General features: G+C 35.9%; 1 protein-coding gene across 3 annotated transcripts in view; it reads right to left on the bottom strand.

The window, feature by feature from the left end:
- The window catches only part of TJP2 (tight junction protein 2), a 143,198-nt gene that overhangs the window by 95,858 nt on the left and 33,682 nt on the right, over positions 1 to 13,658 (bottom strand). The window contains exon 1 of one of the 3 annotated variants that reach the window (XM_074280729.1): positions 4,407 to 4,755. The exons of the other annotated variants lie outside the window; for them this stretch is intronic. Coding sequence (XP_074136830.1) covers positions 4,407 to 4,466 — 60 coding nt within the window. The 5' untranslated portion in view covers positions 4,467 to 4,755. Of the gene's footprint in view, positions 1 to 4,406; positions 4,756 to 13,658 lie in introns of those variants that run through there. 3 annotated transcript variants of the gene reach the window in all.

Raw genomic sequence — 13,658 nt, forward strand, 5'->3', positions numbered from 1 at the left:
TATAAGCACCCTGCTGTCCTTGATTCAAGTATACCTTTCATTTTTTTTTTTTGTCTAAAAGGAAAATCTTAGCAATTTTTGTTCTCATAAAAAGGGATCCTCTCATTTTGTAGACTAAGGCACTAAAGTAAATTGTCTAACATTCAATATTTCTTCCTTTCTGTAAAAGATTTCCTAGTGTAGAATGATAATTCTTGCTAAAAACTAATTTATATGCCAATAAAAAGCACATTAAAAAAAAAGGATTAATCAAAGAACCAATTCTGACACCAAACATTTTTCAAAAATTAAATACATACTGTTTCAATTCTTTTGCTGTCTACAATCTTTTAAAATATCACATAAACAAGTTATATTATGATTCTAAAATTACATCCCCTCAATAATGTTATTTTCTTGACCAGTAGGAGGAATACAGAGAGGCTTGGAGAGACTTACATCAACTGATGCTGAGTGAAATGAATAGAACCAGAAGATCGCTGTACACTTCAATGCTGTATGAAGAGGTATTCTGATGGAAGTGGATATCTTCACCATAAAGATCCAACTCACTTCCAGTTGATCAATGATGGACAGAAACAACTACACCCAGTGAAGGAACACTGGGAATTGAGTGTAAGCTGTTAACACTACTGTCTATCTACCCAGGTTACTTATACCTTCGGAATCTAATACTTAATATGCAACAAGAAAATGGTGTTTACACACATATATTGTATCTAGGTTATACTGTAACATATGTAAAATGTATGGGATTGCCTGTCATCAAGGGGAGGGAGTAGAGGGAGGGAGGGGATAATTTGGAAAAATGAATACAAGGTATAATGTTTAAAAAAAATTACTTATGCATATATACTGTCAAAAAATTATAGATAAATAAAATTTTAAAAAATAAATAATGTTATTTTCTCCCTGATTTTTATTACTCTAAAAATGCCAGAAATATCATACACATAAACAACAACAAACATTCTAAATTGAAGTGACACAGGAAAGTGTCAAGGCAGTATCAGAAGGAATGAGAAATCATAAAAACAAATGAGGCTTATCGAAATAAAGTAACTTATTTAAGTTTATTTAGTTTCTCTAAGGGATACAAATAAAATGGAGAATGGTTGAACAAATTATGGTAGGTGAATGTGATGGAATACTGTGCCATAAGAAATGATGAATAGGATAGTTTCTAAGAAACCTGCAAAGACTTGCATAAATTTGATCTAAAATGAAATAAGCAGAACCAGGAGAACAACTCTAAAATAACAATATCATAAAAATAACCTTACTTTTAAAGTCTAAGGAACTTTGACCAACACAATGAGCAACCATAATTCCAGAGGGCTCATGAAAAACCGTAATAGACATCTAATTTAAAAAAAAAAAAAAAAAAAAAAAAATGAACTGAAGAGAGCAAAACTGAGACAGTTTGGGATACATGACCAGTGCAGGAACTTGTTTTGACTCTGTATTTCTGTGTCTTTTTACAAAAAAACCCTTACAAAAGGGGTCTCGATTTTCTCAATAGGAAAAAGGAAAGGAAGATAGATGTTGATTAACAAATAAATCAGAACTCTGACTGTAACTCAAATTTCTTAAAGAACAGGACTTTATGCTTATTAACACAATTCTGAGATACCACTACATACCTCTCAGATTGGCTAAAACAGAATCTTATATTTGATCCTGAAGCTTATAGGAGAGTTCAGGAATTTACTGAATGGGAGGATAACATGGTCAGACCTGCTCTGTAGGAAAATCACTTTGACCGCTAATAGGAGATTGCATTGGAGAAGGGAGAGGTTTAAGAAAGGGAGATGGTCTTTTCAGCAGTTCTGGAATGAGGTGATGAGACCCACACCAAGGTGGTGACTATATAAGTAGAAACAAAGGGATATTTAGAGAGATGTTTGGAAGGTAGAAATGATAAGACTGGCGAGCAGATTGCATAGTCTATATATTATAGATGATTATGGAAAGCACTTTGGAATTATTCTTTTAAAAAATGATTTAAAAGTCCATATCCTTTGACTCATAAATTTTACTATCAGATATGCATTCCAAAGGGATTACACATACATCACAACATTCAAAGCAGTACTTTTTTGTGGGAACAAAGACCCAGAAGCAAAGTAGATACCTATCAGTTAGGTAATGAAAAAACAAATTAAGTTACATGAATATAAGGAAAAAATAATATATTAAGAATTCAGAGAAACAGAGAAAGAGTTACTTTAAATCACACAAAGTGAAAGCAGAATTGGAAAAATAAAATATCCAATGTCTACAACACTGTAAGGAGAAAAAAAATAAAACAAATTGAATGCTCTGTAGTCAGGATGAGTAAGGATGGCTCTGGCATAGTTCAGAAAACATACCTCTCTTTATTGCAAAGATGGGAGATGGCACAATAGATGCATACTTACTTTGTCAAACAGTTGATGTGTTGGTTTTACTGAATACTATTTCTCCTTTTTATTTTTTTAATCACAAAGGTTATCTTTCTTGGGAAGCTGAGAGAGGCAAATGAGGAAATAAGAATAATAGCAGCTAACATTTATATAGTATTTTTTATGTGCCAGGCTTATAATTATCATCTCATGTGATTCTCACAACAACCCTGGGAGGTGAATGCTATTATCTGCATTTTAGTGGTGAGGAGACTGAAGCAGAGATTAAGAGATTTGCCTAAAATGAGGTCAAATTTGAACTTAGGTTTCCCTGGCTCCAGATTAAGAGCTCTATTCACTGTGCTATTTCAATAAAATGAAAGAAATGTCAAAAACAAACAAAAAACTTCATAAAAATATAAAAAAGAAATCCAGAATCAAGTGCCAACAAGTTCTGATAGGGATTTTACTCACTTTCAGGAGGATTAATATTACCGTTTGAGATGGACTTTAAAAGATGAGTGCAAATCCAACAGAAAAGCAAAGGAAGACTGGAGGCAATACAGGATATGTTTAAGGACAAAGAAAGAGTGGTTCAGTTTGACTGAAGGAGTAAAGGAAATGTGAGATAGGGCTGACAAAGGAAAGTGATAACCAGATTGTGGAGCACCTCAAATAATCCATACAAGAAGGATTTGGTTAAAAAAAAAAAAAAAAAAAAGTGGGAGCTAATATTTTTAACCAAAATACAGGTGACCTCATATACTTTAAAGGGAAGAAGAGGAAACTGATATTTAATCTTTAGTCTAAAGGACCACAGAAGGTCTGGGGGTTGAAAAGTAATATGAAAAATTCTGTGACTAAGAGGAAGGTAAATGATCTGGTGGTGTGAAGATCAGTAGGATAAACTGGAAGGGAGGAGGAGAGGTCAGAAAACCTGTTTGTTCAGAGTCTATTTCAGTAGTCAGATAGTTTTAGAATTATTTTCCTCTTCACATTTGTGCCTGGATTTTCAGTTTCCCTATCTTACCAACCTCAAATTCAGTGGGCTAGTAGCAAAGTCCAACTGTGAAGTGACAAATGCAAAAAAAGCATTGCAAAAAACCCACCAACATCACATAGGCCAAACAGCCTAAAGTAACTAAGTTCTGAAATGAAAATAGAGGTAAAGGAGTGCATATTCCATTACCAAACCCTGAAGCTAACCACTCCCAAATTCCTGAACATTTTTAAAAAGTTAAAACTACAGTAGGGATCTCATATTGCTCACTACTGAAACTACAAGAAAGAAACAAAGGAGGGTAAGAGGGAAGGAGGGAGGAAGGGAAGGAAGGGAAGGAAGGGAAGGAAGGAAAGGAAGGAAAGGAAGGAAGGAAGGAAGGAAGGAAGGAAGGAAGGAAGGAAGGAAGGAAGGAAGGAAGGAAGGAAGGAAGGAAGGAAGGAAGGAAGGAAGGAAGGAAGGAAGGAAGGAAGGAAGGAAGGAAGGAAGGAAGGAAGGAAGGAAGGAAGGAAGGAAGGAAGGAAGGAAGGAAGGAAGGAAGGAAGGAAGGAAGGAAGGAAGGGAGGGAGGGAGGAAGGAAAGAAGGGAAGGGAGGAAGGAAAATGACAACTGAAGGTACTGTGGAGCATTATTATGGACCACTATCCTAGAAAGTCATGATTCAAGGTACAGTTTTTCTAAGTCTCTGGGTAGAGTGGACCAAAGCTGAATTTTATTCTGAGCTACAACTAACATTGGAAAATGGGGAAAACCAACTCTTAGGATGGAAGGGGCGCAACAGCAGTCCTCAAATTAAGCGTTGATTCTGGGGATGAAGAACTAAAATTTTCCAGCATTGAGGAGTGGGATTTGCTGTAGGTGGTTTTCCATGATCCTTAGCAAACATTCCCAATCTCAGATACCTTTGGAGAGGCTATGCAAAGAACAGAGAACTAAAAGTACTCCTCAACATTCAGCCTGAACCTCTGGAACATAGGCGCCTAACCCTGGATCCAGCTCCCAAGCAAAAATAAGATACTCACAGTGACCCAGGCTGACAGCTCTCGCCTGTAGGAAAACAACCGCTCTCCTTTCACTGGCATCTTGAATTCCTGGGGGAAGGAGCGAGATAATTCTCGCAACCCAACTCCTCTCTTAACAGGGTATCTCAGCGCTTTATACAAGGCGTCTGATCTTTTAGGATTCCGGATATCACGCACTACCACTACCAAGGGATCCGCATGCGGTCTCAACTAAGAACTCGTGAGCTCTCACCCTCTAAAAAACTAAGATTTCCAAGTGTGCGGGGATCCATCTCAGGCCCTTCCTCTCACAAGTGTTAACCCCACTGAACCCACAAGGTTCTCAGAAACTCAGAAACATTCCAGTGGCAGGGCAACATTCTACCATCTGCTAGAAAGGGGAGAAGGGTGACTAATGAATCATATGTTTCACACGGGTGTGAGTAAAGCAGGAATCTGTTCTAGTCCATTGAGTAACATGTAATTCTGATAAAAAGGGAAGGGCTCGAAGGAGAAAGATAGTGGGAGAGAAGATAAAATGACTGCCGATTCTTTCCTTTCTCCCCCTTTCGCAGTTTTTTTTTTGGTTGGGTCGGGGAGGGGAGGGGAGTGAGTGGAAGGGGGAGGACCTCAGAGCTAACACATTTCTTTGGGAAGGGATAGTGCAAAGTGCAAACCGAAAAGATAACCAGGGAGATTGGCCTGTTCCCAAACTAGGTCATTATTCTGGCGTTAAACTAGAAGGATTAAGCTAAAGTCAAAGATAGAAAATTAAGAAAGTAAATTCACAAAGTCTGCTTCGGAAAATGGAAAAAGAAATGAAAATTATTTGTTATGTTATCACGTCTATTAGATCTTTAAAACACTATGACTAAAAAAATCTTGTCAAAACATTTCTCCTCAAAAAATGTTTTATCCTATACTCCAAAATATACTATCTGCTTTTCAAAATTATGTAGTCAAAACTGAGATTATATGAAAATAATTACATTTATATTTAAATTTTGAAGTTCACAAAGCAGAAAGTACCAAAATAGTATAATTTCTTGTGCCCTCATTAGGTTTCACCATATAGTTTTGTCAACTTCCATCCTCTCCCTTCCCACTAACACAAATTTCCACAAAAAAGTTATCATCCTTTCTTTAGAAATGTTATTTGAAAAGCTGTAAGTAGGTCACTTATGACTAACCCAGTGCTTTGCACTCAATGGATGATTAAGGTTTGTGGAATGAATAGATGGTTCTTACACTGATTCTGCATTTGATAGCATCTTAAACCAATCAAAATGGTCTTAATCATCACAGTGACAGCACTACAATCAGTCTTTTGGAGAATTTGTCAGGCTCTAACAACCAATTAATTATGACTAACCTTTATTCTAGGTGTAACATGTTGAGTTAAAATCTAAGATAACTTTATAAAAAGAAGTGTCTGGCCCATCTTGCCAACTCTCCTTTTACCCAAATTCAGGCCCAAAATTCAGCCTATCCTCTCAAGGAAAAGGTAAAAGTACAATTTATCTCATCTGACAAGATATAGATGTCAGGCTTCCTCTGAAAAGTTGCTTCACTTACTGCCCAATACAAACTAGTTTGGCAGATTAGAAAGAAAAACAAGTCTGACAAACTCCTCTCCTAAAGTGTTTCTCTTTTCTCATAGCCTTTTAAGTAACATCGTCCACACCCAAGATTGAAATTTACTATAATGAATGTCTTTTCAAAATAGCTTGGACTTTCTTAATTCAGATATTTTGGTTGCAATTTCTGATGTGCCAAATAACTCTATCAACCAGGTGCCTTTCTAAAATCCTACAGTGGAAAAAGACAAGGAAAGAGAGAGACAAATAACTGCATAAAAAAAAAAATTCTCACATGACCCTGGCCCACAGATAAAAATCAGCCAGCCTAGAAAAGATTCTGTTCTGTCATTTTGTTGTTGTTGTTAAGGCAGTTGGAGTCAAGTGACTAGCCTACAGTCACACAGGTAGGAAATGTTAAGTGTCTGAGGTCAAACTCAGGTCCTCCTGACATCAGCGGTACTACTCTATCCACTGAGCCATTTAGCTGTTCCCATTCTCATTTATTCTTATTAGCAGAGGCCTGTTTAAAAGAAATTTGGCTAGGCCTAAAAGAAATCAATCTTACAGTAAATTAGATTCTGAAATATGGCTAAGAGTATTAGGAATCTTTTAAATTTAACATGTTAGCCTACGTACCACCACTATGATACTAACATAGGTAAGACAAAATTAATGTTATGAAGGCTAAGACATTTGGCAGAGCATATTTTTTCAGCCTTCTGAATACCAATGAAGAGACCTAACAATTTGAAATTTTTTATCTCAGACTCAAATGACTGCAAGTCATTAACACTGTGAAATTTCCCACTGTGAAATAAATATATTATTATTATTTTTCTACCTGAGAAGTGCTGTGAAGTAAATTAATGCTTTTATACCAGTGACCTCTAAATCAACTACTTTTGGATAAATTTAGGCATTACAAAGCGATGTGGCCAACTTCATTTAATCAAATAAAATTATCACATTTACTATTTCATTTATATTACTGAAAAAAACCAGATTATGTACAATGTGGTTCTTAATCTTTTTTGTGTCATGAATGCTTTTGTCAGTCTGATAAATCCTCCCGAATATAATGGTCTTAAAAGCATAAAATAAATTGCATATGATTACAAAGCAAACCATTATATTTAAATAATCCTTGTATATCTATCTATCTAAAGTTCATGGACCTACCTTACTAAGGTTTTGATATATTGTAGACTGGCATAAGAAATTAAATGGGAATTTTGCATATGCTACAGATGTCACAGAAAAAGCTTACAAGGGGGCAGCTAGGTGGCACAGTGGATAGAGCACCAGCCCTGAATTCAGGAGGACCCAAGTTCAAATCTGGTCTCAGACACTTAAAACTTCCTAGCTGTGTGACCCTGGGCAAGTCACTTAACCCCAGCCTCAGGGGGAAAAAAAAAAAAGCTTACAAACTCAGAAATGCATAAAATCTATGTTTTAATATAGCATTGTATATTATCAATCCAAAAAAAAGAGTCTTAAAGAATTCAATTTTCATTTCAGGAAGAAGTTCGGGATTATTGAAAGAATTATACAATTAACCAAAAGCAACCCAGCATACTCTCTACTCTTTTCTTGTTTAATTCTGGATCTATTTCATTATCTTTCTGCAATGGCTTTCCAAGATATATGTAATGACATTATCAGTTATATAGGTTGTCTATCCAACTTCATATTCTTGGTTTCTCAAAATTCTTTTGAGTGATTATGGATCTAATTTAGAAGGCTATATAATGTTATATGGCTTGATACAATGAGTACAATGTCATCTACAAATAGGAGCATGTGGAGGATCTTAGTACTTACAGATACACCATCTTTGACCTGGATTATCCCAGCACATTCTCCATGGCATTGTTGGATAAGTTTGGTGAACCTGTTTTATATCTCAATATCATAATCAAAAATAATCTTTATATTGATGTTATTTCTCTCAAGTTCAAAGTTTTAAGGCATTTAATACTTCTGATTCACTCATATCATTCACATCAAAAAAATTGCATTGTCTTGTCATTGTATGAAATATTTTTAGTCTTACCTTCTTTTTAATTCTGCTGTCACTATCTAATTGACTCCCATCCAACATGAATTAATCAAACATACCATTAACTGTTCTTCCTACTTCCAATCCCTCCTCTCTAACCCATCCTTCATATCTCTACCAAAGTAAAATCTAACTTAAAAATCTGATTACATGGGGGCATCTAGGTGGCACAGTGGATAGAGCACCAGCCCTGAATTCAAGAGGACCCGAGTTCAAATGTGGTCTCAGACACTTAACACTTCCTAGCTGTGTGACCCTGGGCAAGTCACTTAACCTCAGCCTCAGGGAAAAAAAAAATCTGATTACATATAGTCAGCTAGATGGTGCAGTGGATAGAGCACCATATCTGCAGTCAGGAGCACTTAACTTCAAATCTAACCTCAGATACTTACTAGCTATGTGACCCTGGGAAAGTCACTTGACTCTGATTGCCTCCTTTCTCTAGCCCTCCAAAATCTGACCACAAATAATTCCCTTGATTAAAAAAAATCTTCAGTGACTCCCCGTTTACTACTAAGTAAAACATAAACTCTTTAAAGATGGGCATTTAATACGCTTGCATTCTGGTTCTAGTCTAATGTGAGTTTCACTTTTTGCTTGGTTCATCCTACCACCTTTAGACTCAAACACAAATTCTTCTCTCACATTTTTTAAAGCCCTAAACTACCAGACTCTAACCTAGGTTTCCAACCTATAAATTATTTCTTTTACACTGTGTCTAGTCTAGCTAAATTGTACTTCTTATTGTTCCTCACACACATTTCATCTCCCATCTCCATGCCTTTATGTAAGCTGTCACTCCTGCCTGGAATCTCATCATTTCCTGCCTCTTCCTTTTTGCTATGTTAGGGATACAAAAACATATAAAATAGTTCTTACACTTAAGAATCTTACATTTAATCCAGGGTAATATGTAAATATAAGTTCATAAAATGTATATAAGTACATTAGCATATAGGGAAGGGGATCAGGAAAGTATAAGAACTATTTCATGTTTTTGTATCCCTAACACATAGCAAAATGCTTAACCATAGTAGGCCTTGAAAAAGTATTTCTTTATGATTAATTCAACATAGAGAAATTCTTAATTAGTATATTGAATGTCAATTTTCTTACTGGCAATATGAAATGATTTTTCAAATTCTTAAGAATATTTCTATTTAAACAAGAAAAAATGTGACTACTTACTAACACATTAATCTATAACATTATTTTCCAAGTCATTTTCCTGTCATGTTTCATATGCTGCAGTTAAAAGATATCAATGTATGCTATATTGTGATTATTCACCATCCTTACACCTTACTACTGAAGGAAGAGGTAACATACTGAATAGAACGCTGAACTTGAAAGCAGGAAAACCTTTAAATAATGCCTCAGACATTTACTGTGATCCTGGACAAGTCAATTAGGAGAGGCAGCTTGACAGTGGATAGAGAATCTGCCTCAGAGTCCAGGAATGAGGAAGATTTTAATTCAAGTATCTTCCTTGACAATACAGTAGATCTTTGGAAAGTCATGTAACATATTGGTGCTCTGGAAAACTTTCTAATATTCAGCCTTTTCTTGAATATCTATTAACAACAATTAATATTGTGACAATTCTAATTGTTTTTAAAAATTGTTTCCTTATACTGAGTTAAAATTTGATTCCTTGTAACTCCCATTCATTAATGCTAGTGCTCTCTGTGCCACACCTTTCTCTAATTTCATATAGAACAAATTAATCTTCTACTACACATTAAACAGAAATTTATAGGATGCTATGCTAAAACCAGTTAGGCTACAAATCAATCAATGAGTATTTTTAGATTCTAGTATGAATTAGGTATTGGTATGAAATGACAAAATGAGCCAGTTATTGCCTCCAAAGACCTTACATTCTATAGTAAGACAACCCATGCATATTTAAGCTTATACAAAATAACTGCAGGGTAATTCTGGGGGAAGGCACTAGTAGTTGAGGAGGTAAAATAAGAAAAGGCTTCATAGAGGAGATAGGGGCGTGGACTGAACTTTGAAGGAAACCAGGATAAGAAGAGAGTGCATTTCAATCATAAGGGACAATCTATATAAAGCATGGAAATGGGAGATAGAGTGTTTATGATGGAACATTATTGTTTTATGGTAAATGATAATCAGGATGCTCCCCCAAAAAAACCCCAAAACTTGAAAAGTCTTCCATGAACTCAAGCAAAGTGAAATGCATTATATGAAAATAATAACAATGTTCTGGGATGACCAGCTGTAAACAACTTTATTCTCAGCAGTCCAATGACAAACAACTACTCTGAAGGACTTACTATGAAAAATTCTATCCATATCAAGACAAGGAACTGATTGGGTCTATTTTTTTTTTTGAGGCTGGGGTTAAGTGACTTGCCCAGGGTCACACAGCTAGGAAGTGTTAAGTGTGTGAGACCAGATTTGTACTCCGGTATTCCTGAATTCAAGGCTGGTGCTCTATCCACTGCGCTACCTAGCTGCCCCCTGATTGGGTCTAAATACACATTGAAGTATTCTTTCTTTTTTAAAATTTTATTTTTCTTAAAGGGTTTTTTAAAAATTATCTTTAGGGTGGGAAATCTGTGTTTTCTTTTAACAACATGACTTTTATGGAAATGTTCTGCATAACTTCACATGTAGTTTCTTAATTGTGAGTGGGAATAAGGAAGAGAATCTAGAATTCCAAAAATTTTAAAAACAAATATAAAAAAAATTGTTTTAAATATAACTGGGGAAAATATGAAATCAAAGAGAGAGAAACACATGAAAGAGGTTAATGTGTAATCAGTTTGAAAAGGCAGTCTGAAGCTAGGTTGTAACATCATTTGAATGAAAAACTGAGGAGTTTGTATTTGATCTTAGACTTAATAGTAGAAGATACTCAAGTCTGCAGAATAGGAGATTAACTTAGTTAAGCCTACATATTAGGAATATCATTTGCGTAGCTGTGTGGAGGTGACCTACAGAAGTGAGAGAGATCTGACAGAGGAAAACCAATTCAGAACTTCTCTGTCTTTGAGGAAAGGAAAGCCTAAGTGAGGGAGTATGAATCTGAAGAAGGTGAATGATTAGAGAGATGTTTAGAGTTAAAAATCAACAAGAATGGCAATTGTGTGGCAATCAGAGAGGGAGGAATCAATGATAGTAGATTAATGGGATTCTATGCAAAACTCCTTGTCTGAAATTCTTCAGAAGGAAAAAAAAATCATTATTTGAAAAACATCATTCATTCATACAATCATATTGTTGATATTCCTTGTTTAATCTCCAACTTCCTTTGGGCTAGTTTCGGTTTTCAGCCCCCATTCTAATGATCTGAAATTCCTTTCTGGAGAGAGACTGAAGGAGATAACAACAGAGAATTCCTATATTATTTACAACAACAGAGAATTCTTGTATTATTGACAAATATCTCTGGAACCTCTTGGATAACATCTCTGTGCAAACTTTGTTTTGATGACTCTAGTTATGTATATCAGGAAGGTTAAAAAATGAAATCTTTGCATTTGGTGTATACCAGCCAATGCCCATCAACTGACGTCCCCTTGCAGGCAGTCTGGTCTTCCTGAAGGCCAAATGCCTGTCTATCCCTTTACCATCAATAAAGACTTTGTTTCCATACAGCATTGAGTAGCAAATTCATTTGCTACCAACCCCACCCTTGGTTACTTTGGGAAGGAGAAAAGGAACTGACCCATCTCAGTTTAGAACCTCAGTTTACTCCTCATCAATATCATACTTATATGATGGGAAGATTTGCCAATGAGGGTCCATTCCTTGGAACATATTCAAATGTGTCCTTCCTGGTGAGTTATATAAAAACAAGTCAAATGTTCCCTGTTTTCAAACCAACATATATATGATGGTGTAGGGAATGCCTGAGGAACTGGTGTGTGATGATAAGGAATTTTCTGGTAGTGATTAGAAATATGTGAGATTTATAATGGAGCCAGAACTAGGTTCTTGTTCAAAAAGTTCAAGTCACCCCTCTCTGAATTCCACCCCTGTTAGGTTCTTACTAAGTGCTAAGTCGGTACTTAACAATTCTCTAGTTCCAGCCTTTACTGGGAGTTTTACTTCTGTGAACTCCTGGGGAGGGAGCTTACATGCTTAGGAGGATCAAGTTCATAGGTTGAAGTATTTTTTTTCCCAGAATCCCTTGCATTTTCCCATGCCCATTCTCTGGGAGGATAAAAGAGGGAGGAACTCGAGAGATTGAGAAGAGTCTCTGCTCTAAGAGATCAGAGTTGGAGTGGCTCTCTGGAGGGAGAGAAAGAGTCTCTACACGAGGTCAGAATTGGCGGCAATTAATCTCCTCCCAGAGAGTGATGGGCAGTTTCTGGAGACAACAGCACATTACACACCCCCTTTTTTTCTGGTTTCCCTCTTCCCTGGTTCCCTGTTTAGATATACACAGATAAATAACACAAGGTACTAGAAGGAAAGAGAAAACAGTAACTGGGATAATCATAAGTTATAATATATTAATGGTAATAACTAACATTTATGTAGCACCTACTGTGTGGCAAGGGCTGTGTTTAACTACTTGATAATTATTAATTCATTTGATCCTCACAATAAACCTGGGATGCATGTGCTTTTATTTACAGGTGAGGAAACTGAGGCAAGAAGCAGTTAATTGACTTGCTCCTGTTCATACAGCTTTTAAGCATCTAAAGTTGATTTCGAATTCAGATTTTCCTGACTCTAGGACCAGTGCTCTGTACATTTCACCATCTAGCTGCCTCCCAAGTAGCATCCATTTGTGTAATGTGAGACAATTAACAATATAACTATCAAATCCAACAAGCATTTACAAAGTACCTGCTACATTCCAGGCACAAGAGATATAAAGATAAAATGGCAAATACTCCCTGTCCTTGAAGAATTTATATTTAAATAGGATAGCAGTGTTTGATAAATGGTAAACCAGTGATATGGATAAGTGTAATAGAGTCTAGACAATGGAACCCCATTCTCAGAACAAGCATGGTAAACTTGCTTCCAGAAAGATAAGATCATATGTAATAGAAGAGGCCTTGCTCATTTCATCATATTAAAAAAAAAAAAAAAAAGGAGCCAGAATTGAGAAAATTTTAAAAAGGGTTGTAGTTTCATCTTTCCTGTCTGGCTGTGTTCAAATGAAGTAAGGACTTGCTGCAGGCCCTAGGTGAGGAAGCAAGCCTCTCCATTAGGAGCATTCAATAGCGGATACAGCATCATGTGCCCTATGGCTGTATGATCTAATTGTGCCTTTTGTCTATTGTGTCTATTCTTCCTGATTTTAGGTGAATCTTTGAATGAACTTAATTCTTAGACAATGCTTAATGAATATCCTTTAAGTGTGAACTCACTTTTCCTAGGATCTGAGGCAATAGTTCAAAGGAAATGAGTTCTTCAGTTCTATAGATTTGCAATAAATATTCTTTTGTAAACTTAATTGAAGGCAGCCAATTGAAGCCTGATGGGATTTTTAAAAATGCCCTTAACTCCCCAGATGTCCCTAGGCTCCAAAAGAGTTATATATGAGAACTCAACCAGATAGTGTGTAGGTGCACTGAGTAAATTACTGAGAGTAAATTCAGTTTCACTGTGTATATATATTATAGTAGTGCAGCAAAAAAAATA

Source organism: Sminthopsis crassicaudata, chromosome 1, assembly GCF_048593235.1.
Source record: "Sminthopsis crassicaudata isolate SCR6 chromosome 1, ASM4859323v1, whole genome shotgun sequence".
Classification (NCBI taxonomy): domain Eukaryota; kingdom Metazoa; phylum Chordata; class Mammalia; order Dasyuromorphia; family Dasyuridae; genus Sminthopsis; species Sminthopsis crassicaudata.